This window comes from Gekko japonicus, unplaced genomic scaffold (assembly GCF_001447785.1).
Source record: "Gekko japonicus isolate JY-2015 unplaced genomic scaffold, Gekko_japonicus_V1.1 scaffold78, whole genome shotgun sequence".
NCBI lineage: Eukaryota > Metazoa > Chordata > Lepidosauria > Squamata > Gekkonidae > Gekko > Gekko japonicus.
Genome location: NW_015165236.1, coordinates 1,759,575 through 1,778,549, shown reverse-complemented (window position 1 = coordinate 1,778,549; position 18,975 = coordinate 1,759,575). Strand labels below are relative to the sequence as shown.

Below are 18,975 nucleotides of genomic sequence, written 5' to 3'. Positions count from 1 at the left end.
TTAAACCGCGGCCCCCGCCCCGCCCCCCCCCCCCCAGTCGTCGTCGGGCGGTGCTTCCCGCCTCCGGGGCGGGCTCGCCACGCCTTTCCTCTCACGTGGGGAGGGGGAGAGCCGATGGGTTTCCCGCCCTTTTGGGTCGGCGCCTGATGTAGGAAGGGAAAAAAAATATATCGCGCTCTCTCTCTCTCTCTCGCCCTTCAGTCTGTGTGGCGCTTGTATGAGGGGGGCGGCGGCGGCGGCGGCGCGCTTCCCCTCACGCGCGCAGGCGCACACAGAATCGACTGCCGCTCGCGGTCTCTCTCGTGTTCAATCGCCTCAGGCGGCGGGGGACGTTAGAAGGGCCGCCCCTCACCCCGCTCGTTCCCCTCAGGGGGAAGCGGCCGCCACTCGGCTTGACGACGAGTCTCGTCGGCCTCGTCTCCCTCTCACACTGCAGGCCTGGCAGCCCCGACCAGCCTTCCTTCTCAGCCGAGTCGGTGTGAGCCAGCTCACGGTTCTTTCGCCTCCAGCTCACACGTTTTTTGTTTCCGCTCAGGAAGGGATGGCTCCAGAGCAGACTAACTGGATGCAGTATAGCCAAATCACTGGCTCACAACTCGAATGCCAGGAGCTCACAAAGCTGTCTAATTTGTATATTGTTTAAATGTAAATTTTAAATTGTAATGGCCAATGGCTACACAATAAATTTTACTACTACTACCAGTAGCTCACAAAGTAGGATTTTTTTCCTCACAAGAACTCCGCAGGTTAGAAGGGAGCATTGGCCCTGACATCGCTTTTCTTGGGAGCCAGCCCCCACTGAATAAATATATGGGGCTTCTGGGTGGAGAGGCCTCACCTTACTCTCCCAGTTCTTCAGTCTTAAGACCCGTCCACATGCACACCCCCTCAGAAGTAGCTTTTTGCTTTCAAGAGACTGACAGGAGGTGGTAGAGTTTGTGAACAAAGAAGTGTGAAGGGAGGGCGGCTGTAGGGCAGCGGCCAGAAGAAGGCTGTTGGAAAGACCAGAAGAGCCTCGCATAACATGTCACCACCACCAGGCTGGGACCTTCTAGAAACTTCTGGAAAGACCAGAAGAGCCTCGCATAACACCCACCACCAGGCTGGGACCTTCTAGAAACTTCTGCAGTCCTTTGGCAAAATCCAATCAATGCCTCCTTTTTGAGATCGAGGGATCCCAAGTTCATGCTGGCACTCCAAATGGCGCTTTATACATTGAAATTATTGGTCATGTTCAAGTTTATTACGGTCATAGACCTGGGGTGGATTCAAACATCCTCCAAGTAGCCTCTCTCCAGGCTAAGTGGCTCCTCCTCTAACAGAAGAGCCACATAAGATGGAGGAAAGCTCCTTAGATTGGAGGAAGTTCAAACATGAGCCAAAGGGAAATGTGGGGTATCAATATTTTAATTAATTAATTAATAATGTTTGCTCAGTGGAGGGATAAGATAGGGGGAGGATCCACCCCAATAATGACAAATGTTTGTTTTCGTTGCAGCGTTCATTGTCATTTCCCCCTTAGTTTTACTGGAAACACTGTTCAAGTGTTTCTGTAACTGCCTTTCTGTGTAAACTTTCACTCATGTTGTCTAGAAATTGGAGATGACTCTAGGAAATTCCTGATCACTTTTCTCCCACACCCTGGTTCATTGAATTCTAGGGATGGGACTGGGTTTCAAGAGCTGTTTGGGGTAAGATTTCACTTGTCTCAGTTGCCCTTTTCTCATGTTGAATGTTTCCTCTTAGAATTAATGTATTTTTTGCATTGCTATTTTTTATCAAAATGGCGTCAAAGAAATGGAAGGACCACCTAAGGCAAGCCCAACCCAATGACAATATAGATTTTTTTAAAAAAAGTTATATTTATTTATTTTATTTTATTTATTTATTTATCGTTTGATTTATTACCCCGCTCGAACCCCCGCTAAGGGGTCTCTGAGCGGCTTACACTTTGAATCTCATACCTAATCTATGGCCACAGAACACAGGGTGGGGGGCAGTCCCTATCAGCACCCAGTGGAGGTACCGGACGGTCTTCAGGTCGGCGTTCCTCGGCTCGATGTCTCTCAGCTGTCTTCTGGCTCCATTTCGACGGTCACTCCTGCGGTGGGTCAGCTGGGCCCCTCCGACGTGCGGCGCGCTCCGGCGCGGCTGCAACTCTGTCCTTCCGGCTCCGCTGCGCCTGCACCGTCCGCTTTCCCCACGTCGTCCGACTCCGCCTCTCCGCCGCCGTCTGCTTCCGTCGTTCGAGCTGTACCGGGACGCCATCTTTTAAAAAATATTGTGGCTCGGCTAGCATCAGATTCCTGGGACCAGCCATGTTTCTCCTCAGAATTACATTCCACAGTCAAGGGCAAAGCCACTGCGGCCATGCACTGTGTGTTCGTTTAAAAAACCCTGTGCCATACTGCACGCAATACTGTTCTGCTATTAATATCTGTCCCTGGACCTGCTTTCCTCTCATTAGAACTAATTAATTGCTGCCAGAACAAGTAAATTATTCAGCAGGGGGAAAGCGAGCAGGTTGTCTCACAGCACACGGTTAAGTGGCGCACAAGGATCAGGGAGCAATTAAAAGGCTGCCGGGCTGCCTTGGATCCCTGGCGCTGCCAGGATCCCTGGCGAGAGAGGAAAGTGGGATAAAATTTCCCAGAGGAATAAACAGATGTGGCAACCAGCCTCGGCGTTTCTGCCATGCCTCTTTCTTGAAGCCGTTATCTGCAGCTGCCAATGTGGCTTTTGCCAGGTTTTGCCCTGCTGCATCCTGTTATCTCTCCCTGCCTCCTGATTCCCTTCTTTGGTTCCCACACACAAAAAAGAGCTCTGCTGCTGTCATCCGTTTGTTCTTCTGGCTTTCTCCTTTTTCTTTTCTCACCCCAGCTGTCGCTCTTACAACATTTGCCTAAAAACACTGAAAAAAAATCACTGGGCCTGACTGCATACAACTCATGTTACTGGGTGACAATGGTGGAATACTTCCATTTATGCATTGTAATGATAAAATATGTATCTAAGAGACCTCTGCAGTGTTCCCTCTAAACTGTGGAGTCCTGTGAGCAAAAATTCCACTTTGTGAGCCACTGGCATTAAGGTTGTGAGCAGGTGATTTGGCTGCTACATAAATCAGTTTGCTCTGGAGCCGTCCTTCCTGAGCTAAGGCAAAAATGTGTGAGCCGGAGGCTAAAAAACTGTGAGCTAACTCACACTAACTCAGCTTAGAGGGAACACTGCTCTCTAGTACTGCCTCAGTGTCCAAACAACATTCTTATTTCTGTGAGTGTGTTATGGATCCAGCGAGTCAGAGGGTTTGCCATGTTAGTCTGTAACGGCAAATTAAAAGAATCCGGTGGCACCTTAAAAACTGATTTGGGAAGATGTTACAAAGAAAGGCCAATTTAAAACAAGACCCAATAAAAAGAGTAATAAATCCCTCAGGGGATGAGGACCACTCCCAATGGCTGATAGGAAAAATTGGATTAACATGTCTAATCCAGGAAAGTACGATTAAATTAGACTAATACACAGGCCATATAGAGTTTAGCTGAATTTATTAACATCTATTAATGGTGGGTGATGCTAAGATATGAGACCTAAAGTGAGTGGGAAATCGCAAATTCTTAATTACATCTGAGGGAGTGTGGGGAGATAATACTGAACTTCTTAATGAATCCATACTCCTCATTTATGTATTTTTCCCTTGAACTCTGAGATGATTTATCCATTAGGCACAGTAGGCATAGTGCCTAGGACCCATGATACTTTTAGGGGCCCACACAAATATTTTAATTTCTTTTAACATCAGAAGAAGAAGAAATGACCTTTTAGGTTTGAAGAAAATGGGGTTTTTTCTCACATCAGAAAATAATTGAATTTTAGGGCCCACGAGAATCTATTAAATTTTTCCTAAAACAGAAAACAAAATAAAATGTTGAAGTATTTAAAGTTATATCAAAAATATTTTTAATGTCAATATTATTATTGTGGAAGGGGCCCACAAAGGCAAAAGTACCTAGGGCCCATGAAAGTCATAATGCAGCCCTGCTGGAAGTTCTTCTGTAGGCGAATAATCATGTTTAAGTCAACAACAGAATGCCCTGGAAGATCAAAACGTTCCACCACTGGTTTCTGAATATTGCTATTTGTAATGTCAGACTGCCCTGTTTGGCTAACAGAGAGAGCAGATGGGCATTATTGACACATGAGGAAGAGCCTGAGATGGCATAACCAATGTGATTAGATCCTGTGATCGTATTCCTTCAGTCTATATGGGGACAATTTGCTTTGTTGGAAAGTCCAGTTGGTGGGTTTGTATCTCTGTTGGGTGGCCATGTGGATGCAAGTGAGAATCTGTTTTGGGTCAGGAGGCTGTCTATAAGTAAGAAAAGACCAGCCACCCCAGGCCTGTGTTCAGGAAATATGGATGGGCTAGAAGCCATTGACTGGTTTGACCTGCAGGAGAGGAGACCACCAGTGGTGTTCTGTTACTATCTCCACTGGACCAGTCTTATAGTAGGCTATTTCTGGGTACGAGTTTCTCCTTGTCAATCTGTTCCTTTTAATATATTATAAGCCAAAAAAATACAGACCAACATACCTACATATACATTGAGGGTTTTCCATACATCATTGGCTTGACTATTCAAGGTCCTCATACACTATATTTCAGTTTATATTCTTATGTATATATTTTGCAAATAGTTAAAAATAAGAATTCTTATCTTCTAGATTGGCTATAAATGTATATATTTCATTTGATATATTCTCCAAATCATTTTTAAAATCTTAACTATGTATCTTCAAATTTTTCTTCAATCTATCCTCTCTTTTCAACCCTTTATAGCCTTTTATCAGTTATTCCTTATCTTATCACAACTTCTTCAGTATTAATGTCAGTCCAGCTCTTTATACTTTTTTCAGACATTTCAGTTTTTAAAACATTGAGATTTTTAAATTTAATGTCTATTGTCGCTTATTTTAGGAGTATTTCAGGTCTTCTTCTGTGTTGGTACCAGTCCAACTCTTTCTTTTATGTATGTTTAAGTTTTAGTCAATCTGTTTCTTTACTTATTTGGGTGGGTATTGTAATTCCAGGAATGCTTCTAATAAATCCTTCAGGTGCATGAAGTGCCTCATGAAGTGAGCTGTGTCTCAGGAAAACTTATGCTAAAATAAATGTTCTTTATGGTGCCACAGGGCTCCTGTTTACAGTCAAGACTGCAGAGGCAAGTTGAATCAACATCTGGGCTTTTATTGGAGTGCTCAGATAAGAATATTGTCATCTACAGATTCAATTTGGGCTGGCAAAAAAAAAGTCTCTGTGGATTACAAACAAGTCCAACAGGCAGTTGGGTGCATCAGTTCTAAAACTGTTTCCTTGTCATATACTTCAAACCTACTCAAAGACACTTAATTACCCCCCTTTTTTTGTCCAGTGGCACCTTTAGCTGGAGTTATTTGTCGAAAGACCGTAAGGAAGCTGGCAGGCTGCTACGTCTCACACGGAATTATCCTGCTGAATTAACGCCTGATGAAATGTGCACAGCCTCAAAGGAAAGCAACTGGAATGTGTGGAATTCCTGAGGAGCTCTTAAAATGTGTTTTGTTCTCCTTTTCTGGGCCTGTTGCTACAAGTGCAGGGTCATGTGGAGAACAATCAGTCTTCCCGAACAGATGCAAAGACAAGTGGAAATCAGAAGTAACATGAAGTTCTGATATTCCTTGTGGTGTCAACCGCTAATCCGGCCCAGGGATCGGGTCTGGCTCATGAGAGATTCTCGATGAGAAAGTTATCATTTGTTGGTTGATCTTAACTTAGAGGTTTTGCTGACAGACAGTGCCAATACTTCCATCTCTTTTACAGTGACTTTTCAAGCTATGTTATGTGTAGCCATCTGTATAGATAAGTTTTCCCACGGGGCCGAGTTGCACCTTCCCAGGAAAATGATGGTTGGGAAGAGAAGTTTAAACCCCCTGTCCAAATATGAACCAGGCTCATACTCTCTTAGGAATTAAGTTCCGAACATGGAACTCTGTCATTTGACAGCCAGGAAGGGGACACAGGGACTTCATAAGGTGTGAATTGGTCCTTAGATAACCCCAACTCCCCCACAACTACTAGTCTAAAAATGGGAAGTCTTTACATTGAATGGCACTACTAGACAGCTACCTAATGATAGCGACCTCAGAGTATAGTAGCTCCAAGAACATATCATATGTGACAGGAATGTTTTAGGGGAAATCTTACCTGTAACAATCAGTACATGTAAGGTTCCTCAGTGGGGCAAATAGTGGCTCTTTGGGGCCTTCTAAGGTGGGGGAAAAGGAAGACACATTGGGGTTCTGATCTGAATTGGGCCCCCACACTCCTGGGAATTGAGCTGCCAGCACAGAACTCCATGACTGCATCTCTTGACAGTCCACAAGTCCACCATGTGGACTTTGTAATGTATGAATTGGTCCTTTGAGATATTGAGGATTTTGTACAGCTAGTCAAATGGCGATAGGAGGTTAGCGGCTTATGCACAATGCCCGACCGGGTCCAATAAGGAGCCCCAGAGCCTAAGATTTGTGATGGGAGATATGGCTGCTCAATCCGACACCGTTTACAGACACCCATTCCTCGTAGCTCTGCATATCCAGGTCACCAAAAACATCACAAAGCACATCTGGTTGCCATATGAGCTTCCCACCCATTGACAGCAGAAGCGACTCCGTGCTGGAGCCGAGCATGTGAAGCAACCAAAGTCAAAAGGAAGAATCTCTGCAGCACCCTATTGTGGTCTACCCACTTCCTAACTGCAGCTTGAATGATCTCCCATAATAACTTCCTCCCTCTAGTCTCACTGTAGAGGGGAAACCCCTTCAGTAATCTCACTGACATCCGACCCACAGTCATTATCAAGCACTGGATATGGATTCTGTGCCACAGAAGCATGGGGGAAGTCACTGGAGGAAGAGTTGCTAGATGGATTTATTGTGGGTTGTTATGTAGACCTAAAGTGAAATGTCTGCTGTGTAGCACTGTGCAGGGCCTTGTGATGGTTTTAGGAAAGGTGGCAGTGTTCCACCATTAATCAATGGAAATTAGTAGGTGGGGGTTCAATCATGGATCCTTTAAACCTCTTTGGTGGACTCCAAACCTTTTATTCACCAGCTCCAACCTTTCCAAAGAAGAGGCAAGGTGACAAGGAAGGGGATTGAAAAAGATCAAAATTTATTTAGAATGGCTGATATATTATGGTCTCTCCAAATACAGATTGTTGCTAACAGGAATATTTTACAGCTTTGTAGTTCCTTTAAAATGTATCTGCCCAAAATCCTGCTCAAAAGAAGCACACGACAGTGGATGGCAGGGTTTTGGTTTAGTAGTTTGACCAGTGAGAGGTACCCAGAATCCCCCCTTCCCAAATTTAGCGGCTCACAAAGACGTATATTCCCAAGACTGAGAAGGACCCCGCTGGTAGCAACAGAAGCCGGCTCCTCAGACCACGTCCATTTAGGTGGACATTAAACTACACCCACATGCTCAAAAGCAAAGTTTTCTCCAGAGTGGATGATTCCAGACCTGGCAGGGGCCATCTTTGTCATAGGTCCTGTAGCCACCACATGGTTGCCAAGACACATGAATGCGGAGCAAACGCATCACCAAAGAGAGCCAGAACACACACTGTGAAGGGGGAAGGAGAACACCGCTAGAGCCAATGAGCCACGTGCCAGTCAAGGATGCTACAGTCCTCATAGATTGGGCAGATCTCTTCCCTGCAGAGGCAGATGCTTCCTCTTGAGTCCAGGCTGCACAGCATCCCCCCCACCATCAGAACCCAACACACAGCAGACTGAATACACTGGCTTCCTTCTTTTCAATGCCACACCAGTGATGGCTCTGGGAACCTCCGCCTTACGGAAATGCTAGCAGCACTTACTGCACCTCAGCACCAGAAGTTATACAGCGTCGACAAAGATTGTGACACTGCGAATTTTACACCACACCATATCCAGCTTGTCGCTTGATTCCTGAATTGCACCCTAAACCGAGCAAACTGCAAAAGAGTGTAGAAAACAACAATCCAGTCTCACTTCCACGTGACCTGCAAGACGCTGTGATTTGTAAAAGCAAAGGGGACATATATGAACGAGAGAATGGTCAAGGGCCGGAAGAGAGGCAGCAAAAACACACAAGAAGAGGAAGGGCGAGCGGGAGAAAAAGGGGGCCCGCCTGTCTTAACACACTTTGATGAGATGCCACTTTGAGCAGCAGCGCTTGTCTCTGTTCCATCAGTCGAGACAAAGAGGCAGGGCCGTTGACAGGCACAGAGAAGATAATCTGAGCTGGAGAAAGCACTGCAGGGTGGGCGGGAAGCAGCTAGTGGGAGAAGAAAGAGGGAGGGAGAAGCTAATATACAAGAGAAGACAGGAGGAGGAGGAGGCTGCAAATCTCAGGCAGTCTAAAGCTTCCCTCGTGTCTACAATGCTCTGGAACGCAAGTACTCATGATGCTGATTTGATGGCTTAGCTGTTCCCGTATCCCGTTCCTTTGTGAGCTGTGCCCAGATTTGTGTCTCTGCACCACCACTCCTCTGTTGTTAGGAAGAAGAAGAAGGAAAGAAAAAGAAAGACAGAGAAAGAAAGAAAGAGGAGGAGGAGGTGGAGGAGGAGATTGGATTTATACCCTACCCTTCACTCGGAGTCTCAGAGAGGCTTACAATCTCCTTTCCCTTCCTCTCCCCACAACAGACACCCTGTGAGGTCGGTGGGGCTGAGAGGGCTCTGAGAGAACTGTGACTGAGGGAACTATGGCTTGCCCAAAGTCACCCAGCTGGCTGCCTGTGGAGGAGGAATGTGGGGAATCAAACCTGGTTCTCCCAGGTTAGAGTCCATGCTCCTAACCACTACACCAAACTGCTGATTTAGAAGGCCTGGCAGCCAGTCTCTGGTACTCTCCATTGTCCAGCTCAAGGCAGACGTGCCTCAAGTCAGGGCTGGAATCCATCATGTAGGAAGCACAGGTGTTGTCCCAGAAACGGTGGACTTGAGGCCTTAACTGCTCCTGCAAAGAAGTGGAGGTACAATCCACATCTTTCTGGAACAGCCAACTGGTTCTTCCAAGCATCATGCCTGGTTATGGTAGGCGAGTGCTCCAGTAGGGTTGGGGTGGCTCTTGGCCTTGCAAGGCTTGACGGATCAGCTGGGGAAATACTGGCTCCTTGGAGACTTTTCAGGTTGGGGAAATGGTGCTGGGGGGGGGGGGCCTTCAGCTCCATCGCCTTGCACACTGTGGTCCCAATTCAACTCAGGACCATCCCTGCCTGAGAATTCAGTTCCCAGTGGGCAGCTCCCAGAGCATGTCTGTTGACAGTCCACATGTCCACCACATGGACTCTGAAACTTAGGAATCCGCCCCAATACTTTCAAACTCATCTTTTGCGGGTGGTTTGTGGCACGTTCCTCTTCAAAGATGTGGTTTTTGAGCCGGACAACCTCTTCACTCTTACAGACTTCCCATTCTCTATGCAACGAACTCAACCGACGTCTCGCAGTCTTTTGGCTTTGCCTTTTCTCCTTCCCTCCTAGCTTTTCCAGGGTGCTTAGTTATACCTAGCTTGGCCTTTCTTGCATCTGGCTTGAGAAATCTCAAGCCATTTTTAATAAAGCTAGAAGTCACCCGCTTTGCTTGTCCCCTTCCCAGGCCTCAGTGTCCTTCACCGCCTATCACAACAGCAACTTTCTCGTTTTCTGTTTGCTGTCATCAGCTTCGCTAGCTCAATATAACCTAGCAAAAGAGGGGCGCCGATGCCTTTCCTGTGCGGAATCTGGCATCGGTTCTCACTTAAAGAACAGTCGCTTGCGCCTGACCACAGAGTTAGGTGGTAGGGAATGATGACACAGACTGACAACTGAAAAGCTAAAGCCGACAAAACATCTTTTGGAGCAGGGCAGAAAGCCCAGTCTTACCCCACAATTAAGCAGCTTGCAAAAAACCAGAAGGGGCCGCAAGTGGGACAAAGGGAATCAGAAGACTCCCAGCAGGACAAAGACCCTCAAACAACAAGCAGGCACATTGTGAACACGTTGCATCCTAGTGGAGGAGGTACTAAGACTCACAACGTTGTCGTCTAAGCACCGGCAGACTCCTGTGTCCCCACACCTTCCCAGACCCAACGGAACTCCACTGAAACATGCTTCTAGTGAAGGCGCCTGGGACTCCTACCTGTGCCAGAGTATTTCTCGTTTTGATCCAGGTTTCCAAATGATTTTTTGAAAAAAAATCTTTATATTTACAGATCGGGCTGGACCCAAATTAAAAGGCAGGATGGAATCTGTCTGTATGTCTGAGACAGGAGGGATACACAGGGGGAGGCTAAGATGCTGCTGGGGAGAAAGGGGGCATGTTCATGAAGAGCAAGAGTGGGTGGTCGGCAGGGCCCAAAAGGAGAGGTTGGGTGATTGTGATGGAGTCTGTAATCCTTTAAAAAAACACACACACACACAAACATGCATCAGGCAAAGATGCCAGAGGAACTGAATACAGGTTGCGAAAGGCTGTGCACCTTTCCTGCTTTTCTCTCTCACTACATGCTTTCTCCTGGTATGCTGAGAATACCCAAGGGTAGGTGACCACCTCTACCGACACGGCCCACCCTTTGCACTGAGAGCTTTACAATACTGCCTCCCGCTTAAAACAACAGAGGATGAAAAGTCATGAATTCACAGTGTTTTTGTTCTCCTCCCCAGGGGCCCCCCCAACCCCCCCCCCCCCCCTGGGCTCAGGGGGCCCCCCCCCCATATTTTGTCATGAATTCCCCGTTTTTTTTTTCTCTCCCCCAGGTGCCCCCCACCCCCCCCCCCCGCCGTTGCTGCCAGGGACTCCTCCTTGTATATTAGCTCTTGCCAGTGTGGCATTGGAAGGGTTAACAAACCTCGGCATCTTGGACAGATAAGACATAAGCTCATTCACCAACAGGAGCAAAGGAACTGGCGGTTATGTGGAACGGCCCCGTTAATGTTTCTTGTAACGGTTCTTTGGAGTTTCCCCACAGCCAGTTGTATCACAGGAGAGGACACTGGGCTTTTTCCCCAGGCCAACGCTCCCCAAGAGATCAGGTAGCTCGTGGGTGATGGCCTTCTCGATCTTCTCCAGGAAACAGCCTCCCATGTAGGAACACTGCTGAGCCAGGAGCTTGAAGGAGCTGATAGGATTGATCCCAAAGAAGTCCTTGTAGGCCTCGCGGTTAGGGAGGTCAAACTTGCTGACGTTGGTCTTGGCCAGAATGGACTTGAAGATGTAGAACTTGTCTGGATCCTCCACAATGTCCTTGAACACCAGTTCTCCATCACTGAAGAAGGTCATTTTGTCCTTATAGGTTTGTAAGTAGCGGTCGACAAGGAGCGCGTGGATACGGACCCTGATGGCGTGCTGACGGATGAAGGCAATCTTGTTCTCTAGCCTATTTTCAATTACCTGGTTAAGGTCTTCTAGGAGCGAGATCTCTTCTTTGAGGAAAAGGTCTCTGTGAGTGTCCGGCTGGTAGTCTGGAGCCCAAAAGGAGCTGACATAAACCCGGGGGGGCTCGGTGACATTGATCAGTGGGGCCAGGCTCCAAAACAAGGCCCCGTAGACTCGCATGAGCTCCTGAGTGGCCAGGCTGTCTGCCTTGTTCAGGATTATTCTGATCTGGGATTCGCGGCCCTTCAGCTGGCGGAACAACATCTCAAGCTCCAGCCCCACGTCCAGCTTTGTGGGGTCAAACACCACGAAAATTAGGTCGGCTCTGTCGATGAACCACTGGCAGACGTCATTAAACGGGTAGCCTACGGGAGAGGAAGAAGAGCAACATCACGTTTGAGGTCAAAGGATGTTGAGCATCTGGCTTGTGCACAGTTTGGGACGTGGAGAGGTCTAGCTAGCCTGGGCTCCACACCGCTGCGAACTCAGTCCTCTCTGCCTCTGACACCAAACCCATAAAAACCCCACCATCCTACTGGCAGTCATGCCTGGGGTGGGATTGTTAGACCACAAGGGAGAAACTTAAATGCAGAACAGGAGTAATTAAATCATTTGGTCAAACCTTGATGCCTCACGGATGGAGATTTTATAAGGAATCACCAGAATTTGGTGCATAAGCCATTTCCTATGGATTTTGTGACTGTCTAGAAAGTGGGAATAATCAATAGAAGTATTTTCAGCTGTTGACAACATTAACCTTTATTTCTTTTTTAAATTTATTCTATTTGTAGACCGCCCTCCCCTGTGAACAGGGCTCAGGGCGCTGAACAACGTTTCCAATAAATACATTCATAACATTGAAATAACCACATTCACAGATCCAGTTAAAAACGATTAAGACAGTAGCAATTCGATAACAGTTTCAGATGATGCTGAAAATACATCAATTATATATCCTTACCCCTTGGGGAGAGAGGAAAGAGAGGGCGGAGAGGAAGGAGCCAGGTTAGACAGAAACCGTTGCCATCCTCAGCCGTAGGCCTTGGGGAACATCTCTGCCTTACAAGCCCTGAGGAACTGGGCTAGGTCCCGCAGGGCACACACAAATATCGTTCGACAGAGAGTTCCACCAGGTCGGCACCAGGGCCGAGAAAGCCCTGGCTCTGGCTGAGGACCAGGGATCACATGTGAGGGTTATCATTCACCAAATTTCAGGTATTAAATATATATATAGAAATAATGCTGTGAAACCAGAAATTTTGCAAAAATATCATCTGCATCAGTGAGATTCTGTTGTAGTTTTTCATGTTTTCCCCCTGCATGCATTTCTCCAGCACAAGAGCCCCCAACAAGACTGTCTTCTTACAGTTCCCACCATGTATTCAAAGCCCGCATTTCCACTCTGGCATTTTCGACACATGTGAATATTTCTGCTGAGCATTTAATTCAGTCTCTGTGGAATCAAAACCCACACTGTATCTCTCTGAAATTTAAACACACCAAAAGCCCTTGGATGTATCTAAGATTTGCTCTCCATGCTCTGTAAGGAATATCTAGACCTACAGCTCTTGCCCACACGCTCTTACACGAATTGACAACACTCCTGGGTATCTGCACACACAGCTGTGTGGGCCATGCGACAAAGAAGTGGCGGTGATCATGTGGTTGCAGTGGTTGGCCTTCCCACAAGACAAAGAAGTGGCGGTGATCATAGCAGCAAGAAACCGTAGGATGTCTTTGAGTGATTTTTTTTAGTTCTGCCTGCTTGTGAAATATTCAGAATTTAAATCTGAAGTTAAATATTTCATCCTGAAATCAGTGACATTTTAGTCATTAAAAAAAAAAGATTGGCTGAGATACTGATTGATGTCGGACTTTTCTGACATGTGTCTAATTAGTGTAAGCCTGTCAACCCACCCTGCCCTGGTTCTGTGCCCTAAGGTGTTGGCCCCTCACCGAAAGGCGTGATATGCGAACAGTCTCCACTGACAGAGCCGACAGAGACTCAAGACAGGAGATCTCTTTTCAAAACAAAGTAAAATGTTTCTTTGTTTAGTGTTAGTAAAAATTAGAGAGCAGAGCACCTCTGTCAGTCAAGCAAGGTGGCTGAGTGCACAAGACAATATAAATACTGTTTCCTTCAACAAGCAAGTCTCTAAGATAAGACAGTGAAAGAATTTTCCCTCCCTCCCCACAAGCAAACTATACTGAAGGCCTCCGGGCCACTTCTAAAAAACTCCAGGGATCATACAAACAAATCTCCCTCAAGTTTCTAAAAGTGAACAAAAATGCCAGGCAAGAGCCACAGATTTATACAGAATGATTAAAGAGCTGCCCAAAAATTATTACACTTGTTAATTAGTTTGACATCAACCGAGATTTTGATGGCTCAGCTATTCCAGAGAGGAACATTTTGTTTACAGAACATGCTAGATAACAATTTGTATTCTGAATGGCAACACTTTCTCTGCTCTCGTCCGGATGATTCTCCTGCATGAAAGATATCACAAAACTTGGTGGTATCTCTGATGTACCAGTGGGGGGTATGAACCCCAGTGTCTCTGGGAATCACTGCTTTCCTAATTGATGGCCCCTTGGTCCAAAAAGGGTCTTTTCCCTGCCAAAATGCAGATTATTGCTTTGGTCCTGGAAATGGAATGTGTGCCCTTTTCCTGCGTACAGGCAGGTCTGTTTGAAACAAAAGGCTTAGCAAAGGCTCATGGATATTTAGTTCAGTGTGGCTAACAAAATGCACGCTGCTGGCTAATACAGACACAAAAATCTACACTAAATATCTAAATGCTGTGTTTTTTATTTTAAACCCAAACCAACTATGAATCTCAATTTTCTCACTAAATTGATTCCTAGAGTTGCCAGCCTCCAGGTGGGGCCTGGAGGTATCCCGCCTTTACAACTGATCTCCAGCTGACAGAGATCAGCTCCCCTGGAGAAAATGGCTGCGAAGAAGAAGAAGAGATTGGATTTATACCCCGCCCTTCACTCAGAGTCTCAGAGCGGCTTACAAACTCCTTTCCCTTCCCCTCCCCACGACAGGACACCCTGTGAGGTGGGTGGGGCTGAGAGAACTCTGACACAAACTGCTCTTTCAGGAACAGCTGTGCCAGAGCTTGTGACTGACCCAAGGTCACATCAGCAGGTGTAAGTGTTGGAGTGGGGAATCAAACCCGGTTCTCCCAGATTAGAGTCTGCACACTTAACCACTACACAGTGGACTCTATGGAACTGTACCATGCTGAGGCCCCTCCCCAAATCCCACCCTCTCCGGGATCCACCCCCAAAATCCCCAAGTAGCTTCCAACCCAGACCAGGCAACCCTACTGATGTCACTGCAGGACTGTAATGTCAGGATAAGGCCACTGCTGTTTCCTATTTTACCTTGCTCTCAGGGCCCCCCTGAAAATTCAAAGAAAGTTGAAAATCACCTCGTTCTTGCTGCTTCCGATTCTCAATGATCCCCGGGGTATCCACAAAGGTAACCCTCTCCAAAAGCTTATGAGGCACCTCAATCCCAATCAGCTTCTCCAGAAAGTTCTGCCCAAACTTTTCAAGTGGGGAGAAGGAGCGAGCGCTGTCGGCGGCCATGACAATGCCTTCGATGGTCTTGAGCTTGGGGCCGTGCATGATGACGGTGAACTCTGAGGTGGTCGGCTCGGCTCCTGTCCATGAAATGAAGGGTGCGTGGGGGTTCCGAGACAAAAAAAAAGCAAACACTCAGCTTCCTCAAGGCCAAATCATTTGCAGTGGTTGGCCTTCCCACAAGACTTTTTTTTGACCCGACCTGAAGGTGCTGATTCTCCGATTTCTGCAGCAATACTACATTATCTATGACTCTGGGGACTGGCAAGGGTTATTGGATGCCTACCATGATGGGGCCTGCTGCTCCCTGAGCATTCCCGTTTTGACTTTTTTGAAGCAGTCCTTGGTTGAAACGGGCTGTGAAGGAATGGACTCATAATCCCCACTCCCTCAGAGAATCCCATGGCTATCCCACCTCTCTGCTCAGAGCTGCTGCCCCATTTCCTCACTCCCAAAACCTGCCAAAACTTTGGAGTGGTTTTGATCTTCCTGCCTCCAAGAGAAAGAGAAAATTATCTAGCCCTTCAGTCGTCCCAGGCTATGCCCCTTGTAATGTAACATTAAAACAAGGTGTAAGATGGTAAACCTATTGTTCTAATTCAGCCAGACCTATTAGCATAAGAACATAAGAGAGAAGCCCATGTTGGATCAGGCCAATGGCCCATCCAGCCCCACAGGCTGTGTCACACAGGGGCCAGAAATACCAGGTGCCCTCAGGAGGTCCACCAGTGGGGCCAAGACACTAGAAGCCCCTCTCACTGTTGACACACCCCCCCAAGCATCAAGAAGACAGAGCATCACTTGCCCCAGACCGAGAGTTCCTATCTAACTCTTAGTTGCCTGCTTGGCATTTCAGCAAGAGCTCTTGTGAAATATTAATGCAGACAGACAGAGCATCACTTGTCCCAGAGTCCCTATCTATACCTTGCAGCTAATAGCCACTGATGGACCTCTGCTCCATATGCTTATCTATAAGAACAGAAGAGAAGCCAATGTTGGATCAGGTCAATGGCCCATCCAGTCCAACACTCTGTCACACAGTGGCCAAAAATACCAGGTGCCCTCAGGAGGTCCAGCAGTGGGGCCAGGAAACCAGAAGCCCTCCCACTGTTGCCCCCCACCCCAAGCACCAAGAATACAGAGAGCATCCCTTGACCCCCAGAGCGAGAGTTCCTATCTGTACCTTGTGGCTCATAGCCACTGATGGACCTCTGCTCCATATGTTCATCCAATTCCCTCTTATAAGAACATAAGGGAAGCCAATGTTGGATCAGGTCAATGGCCCATCCAGTCCAACACTCTGTCACACAGTGGCCAAAAATACCAGGTGCCCTCAGGAGGTCCAGCAGTGGGGCCAAGACACCAGAAGCCCTCCCACTGTTGCTCCCCCCCCCCCAAGCACCAAGAATACAGAGAGCATCCCTTGCCCCCCAGAGCGAGACTTCCTATCTGTACCTTGTGGCTAATAGTCACTGATGGACCTCTGCTCCATATGCTTATCCAATTCTCTCTTGAAGCTGTCCATGCTTGTGGCCGCCACCACCTCCTGGGGCCGTGAATCCCATGTGTTAATCACTCTTTGGGTGAAGAAGGACTTCCTTTTATCTGTTCTAACCCGACCGCTCGGCAATTTCATGGAGTGCCCACGAGTTCTTGTATTGTGAGAAAGGGAGAAAAGGACCTCTTTCTCTACCTGCTCTATCCCATGCACCATCTTGTACACCTCAATCATGTCACCCCTCAGTCGTCGTTTCTCCAAGCGCTTTAACCTTTCTTCATAGGGAAAGTGTTTCAACCCTTTTATCCTCCTAGTTGCCCTTTTCTGCACTTTTTCCAAAGCTATAATATCCTTCCTGAGGTATGGTGACCAGGACTGTATTCTCTCGATTTATACAGGGGCATTATGATACTGGCTGGTTTGTTCTCTGTTCCCTTCCTAATAATCCCCAGCACAGCGCTGGCCTTTTTCCCTGCATCTGTAAGCACTAAGTAATCCTGTACTTGGGGCATGAGACCCCTCCTTTCTACCAGGTACAATTTTGCAACCTCATGAACAGAGTCTGTAGCCCCAATGGTTGAATGATGGGGCTGGATTCTAGGATGGAGAGCATTTCTCCACACAAGCAAATGTCTCAGTCCCTCGTCCCTTGTCTCGTGTTCCAAATGGCTTGAGACAACGTTTCTGGATGAAATCAAGGGACCATTCATCGGCTTTTGTGGCCCCCATCTTTTGTCATGAAATGAAGGGGATTTCTCCACCGTCTGTAGCCATCATGCTATCGGCCTGGTGCCCAAGTGGGGGATAATGAACCCACTGGAGACAGACTGCCTCTCTCTGGAGGCCACGTGCCCCACAGCTCTAGGTCTAGGTTGATTCGAGATGCACCGTGGCCCAGGACCCTGTCTGCCCAGCCGTCTTATAAGCAAGAGGAAGCCCATGTTGCTGACCTCGATTAATTCCTCCCCAAGGTTTTATTTCACAGGCTAATTCAATTCAGAGATTCTCTGCTGGGCTGAGACCAGGGATCAAAAAGGCTAGGAAGTGGGGGACGGATGGAGGAGGGAAAGCGGGAAAGGTCACTCCTGCTCCGGCTAATTGGCTCCACACAGGGAAGGCAGATGGGGCACATTCCTCTGGCTTGCTGAGGACGCTCCCTCCCATCGAGGGCTGCCAAGGAAGCCTGGGAGGAAAAGTCTCCTTGTCCCTTTAATAGAGACTGCTTCTCTTCGTGTGTGCAAACGGGCAGCTGAAACGTCTCACAGTATGGAGGTAAATAACATCCCGTTAAGCCCCTATTAAAGGGATAGGACATTTTTCTGCCAGGAAGTTGGCAGCCCTCGTTCTGTCTGCCAAGCGGGGAGCAGCCAGCCCCTGGGAAGCCTTCAGAAGGCTTCAACCCGCAGGCAGCAGGGGGCCCAGAGATCAGGGAGAGGACAAAAGTCCTGCCAGGGTGGTGCATTCTCTCGCCCAGGTGAAGCTCTGTGTAGTTGGCAAGGGCAGAAGGCCAGGCTCCTACCAACCTGTCCAGGAACTGAAGAAGAAGAAGAGGAGGAGGAGATTGGATTCATACCCCGTGGCCCTTCACTACCTGAAGGTGTCTCAGAGTGGCTCACAAACTCCTTTCCCTTCCCCTCCCCACAACAGACACCCCCTGTGAGGTAGGCGGGGCTGAGAGAGCTCTGGACAGGAACTGCTCTTAAGAGAACAGCTCGGAAAGAACTTGTGACTGACACCAGTCACACCAGCAGGTCACACCAGCAGCTGCATGTGGAGAAGCGGGGAATCAAACCCGGCTCTCCCAGGTTAGAGTCTGCGCTCCTAGCAACTACCCCAAACTGCACACTACTGATCAGCACCAAGGGTGTGCCCCCCCCCCCGCCCCAATGCCCTGCTGTTTAATGACAGAGTCCTAGGTAGCTGTCTAGCCTCAGCCCCTTGGTCAGACCCAGGAATCCTCAGCTTGCACTTTGGGAGTCCAGATGGCCCCTTTGCCCCAGTGGGCAGGGACAGGCCAGGGGTGCAGGGAATGAAGAACGAGGAAGGTGCCATTACCCGTGTAGAGCTGGTAAGGCGTGTCGTCCAGTCCCAGCAGATAGTTGATCATGGTGGATTTGCCAACGCTCCACGGCCCCAGGAACAGCACCATCGGCTTGGAAGTAATCTCTCCATCTGCAAGGAAGAGGGGAGCGGAGAGGGTACCCCTCTGACTTCTTCCTCCAGAGAAGAGTCAGTCCCTCCAAGCTCACGCAAACATTCCCCAGCCCAGCCCAGCCCAGCCCAGCCCAGCCCAGCCCAGCCCAGCCCAGCCCAGCCAGCCATTCCAAGGGGCAATGCAAGCTAGGGAAGCGTCATGTGGCCACCCTGACCTCGCGGGACAGAGGGGTGCGCCTCCAAGCTGACCGGCAGCCAGCCACCCAGCATGCAACAGCAGGAA

At 48.1% G+C, this 18,975-nt stretch overlaps 2 protein-coding genes across 4 annotated transcripts in view; both read right to left on the bottom strand.

Moving 5' to 3' along the window:
* Window positions 1-2,320, bottom strand: part of ADCY9 (adenylate cyclase 9) — a 43,793-nt gene extending 41,473 nt beyond the window's left edge. The window contains exon 1 of the mRNA XM_015409888.1: window positions 2,131-2,320. Coding sequence (XP_015265374.1) covers window positions 2,131-2,320 — 190 coding nt within the window. The remainder of the gene's footprint in view (window positions 1-2,130) is intronic.
* Window positions 2,321-10,830: 8,510 nt separating this feature from the next.
* The window catches only part of SRL (sarcalumenin), a 38,359-nt gene continuing 30,214 nt past the window's right edge, over window positions 10,831-18,975 (bottom strand). For all 3 annotated transcript variants that reach the window (XM_015409954.1, XM_015409955.1, XM_015409957.1), the window contains 3 exons: window positions 18,594-18,710; window positions 14,887-15,120; window positions 10,831-11,808 (listed from right to left, as the gene is read on the bottom strand). In XM_015409954.1, the coding sequence (XP_015265440.1) occupies window positions 10,997-11,808; window positions 14,887-15,120; window positions 18,594-18,710 (1,163 nt within the window). In that variant the 3' untranslated portion in view covers window positions 10,831-10,996. The remainder of the gene's footprint in view (window positions 11,809-14,886; window positions 15,121-18,593; window positions 18,711-18,975) is intronic.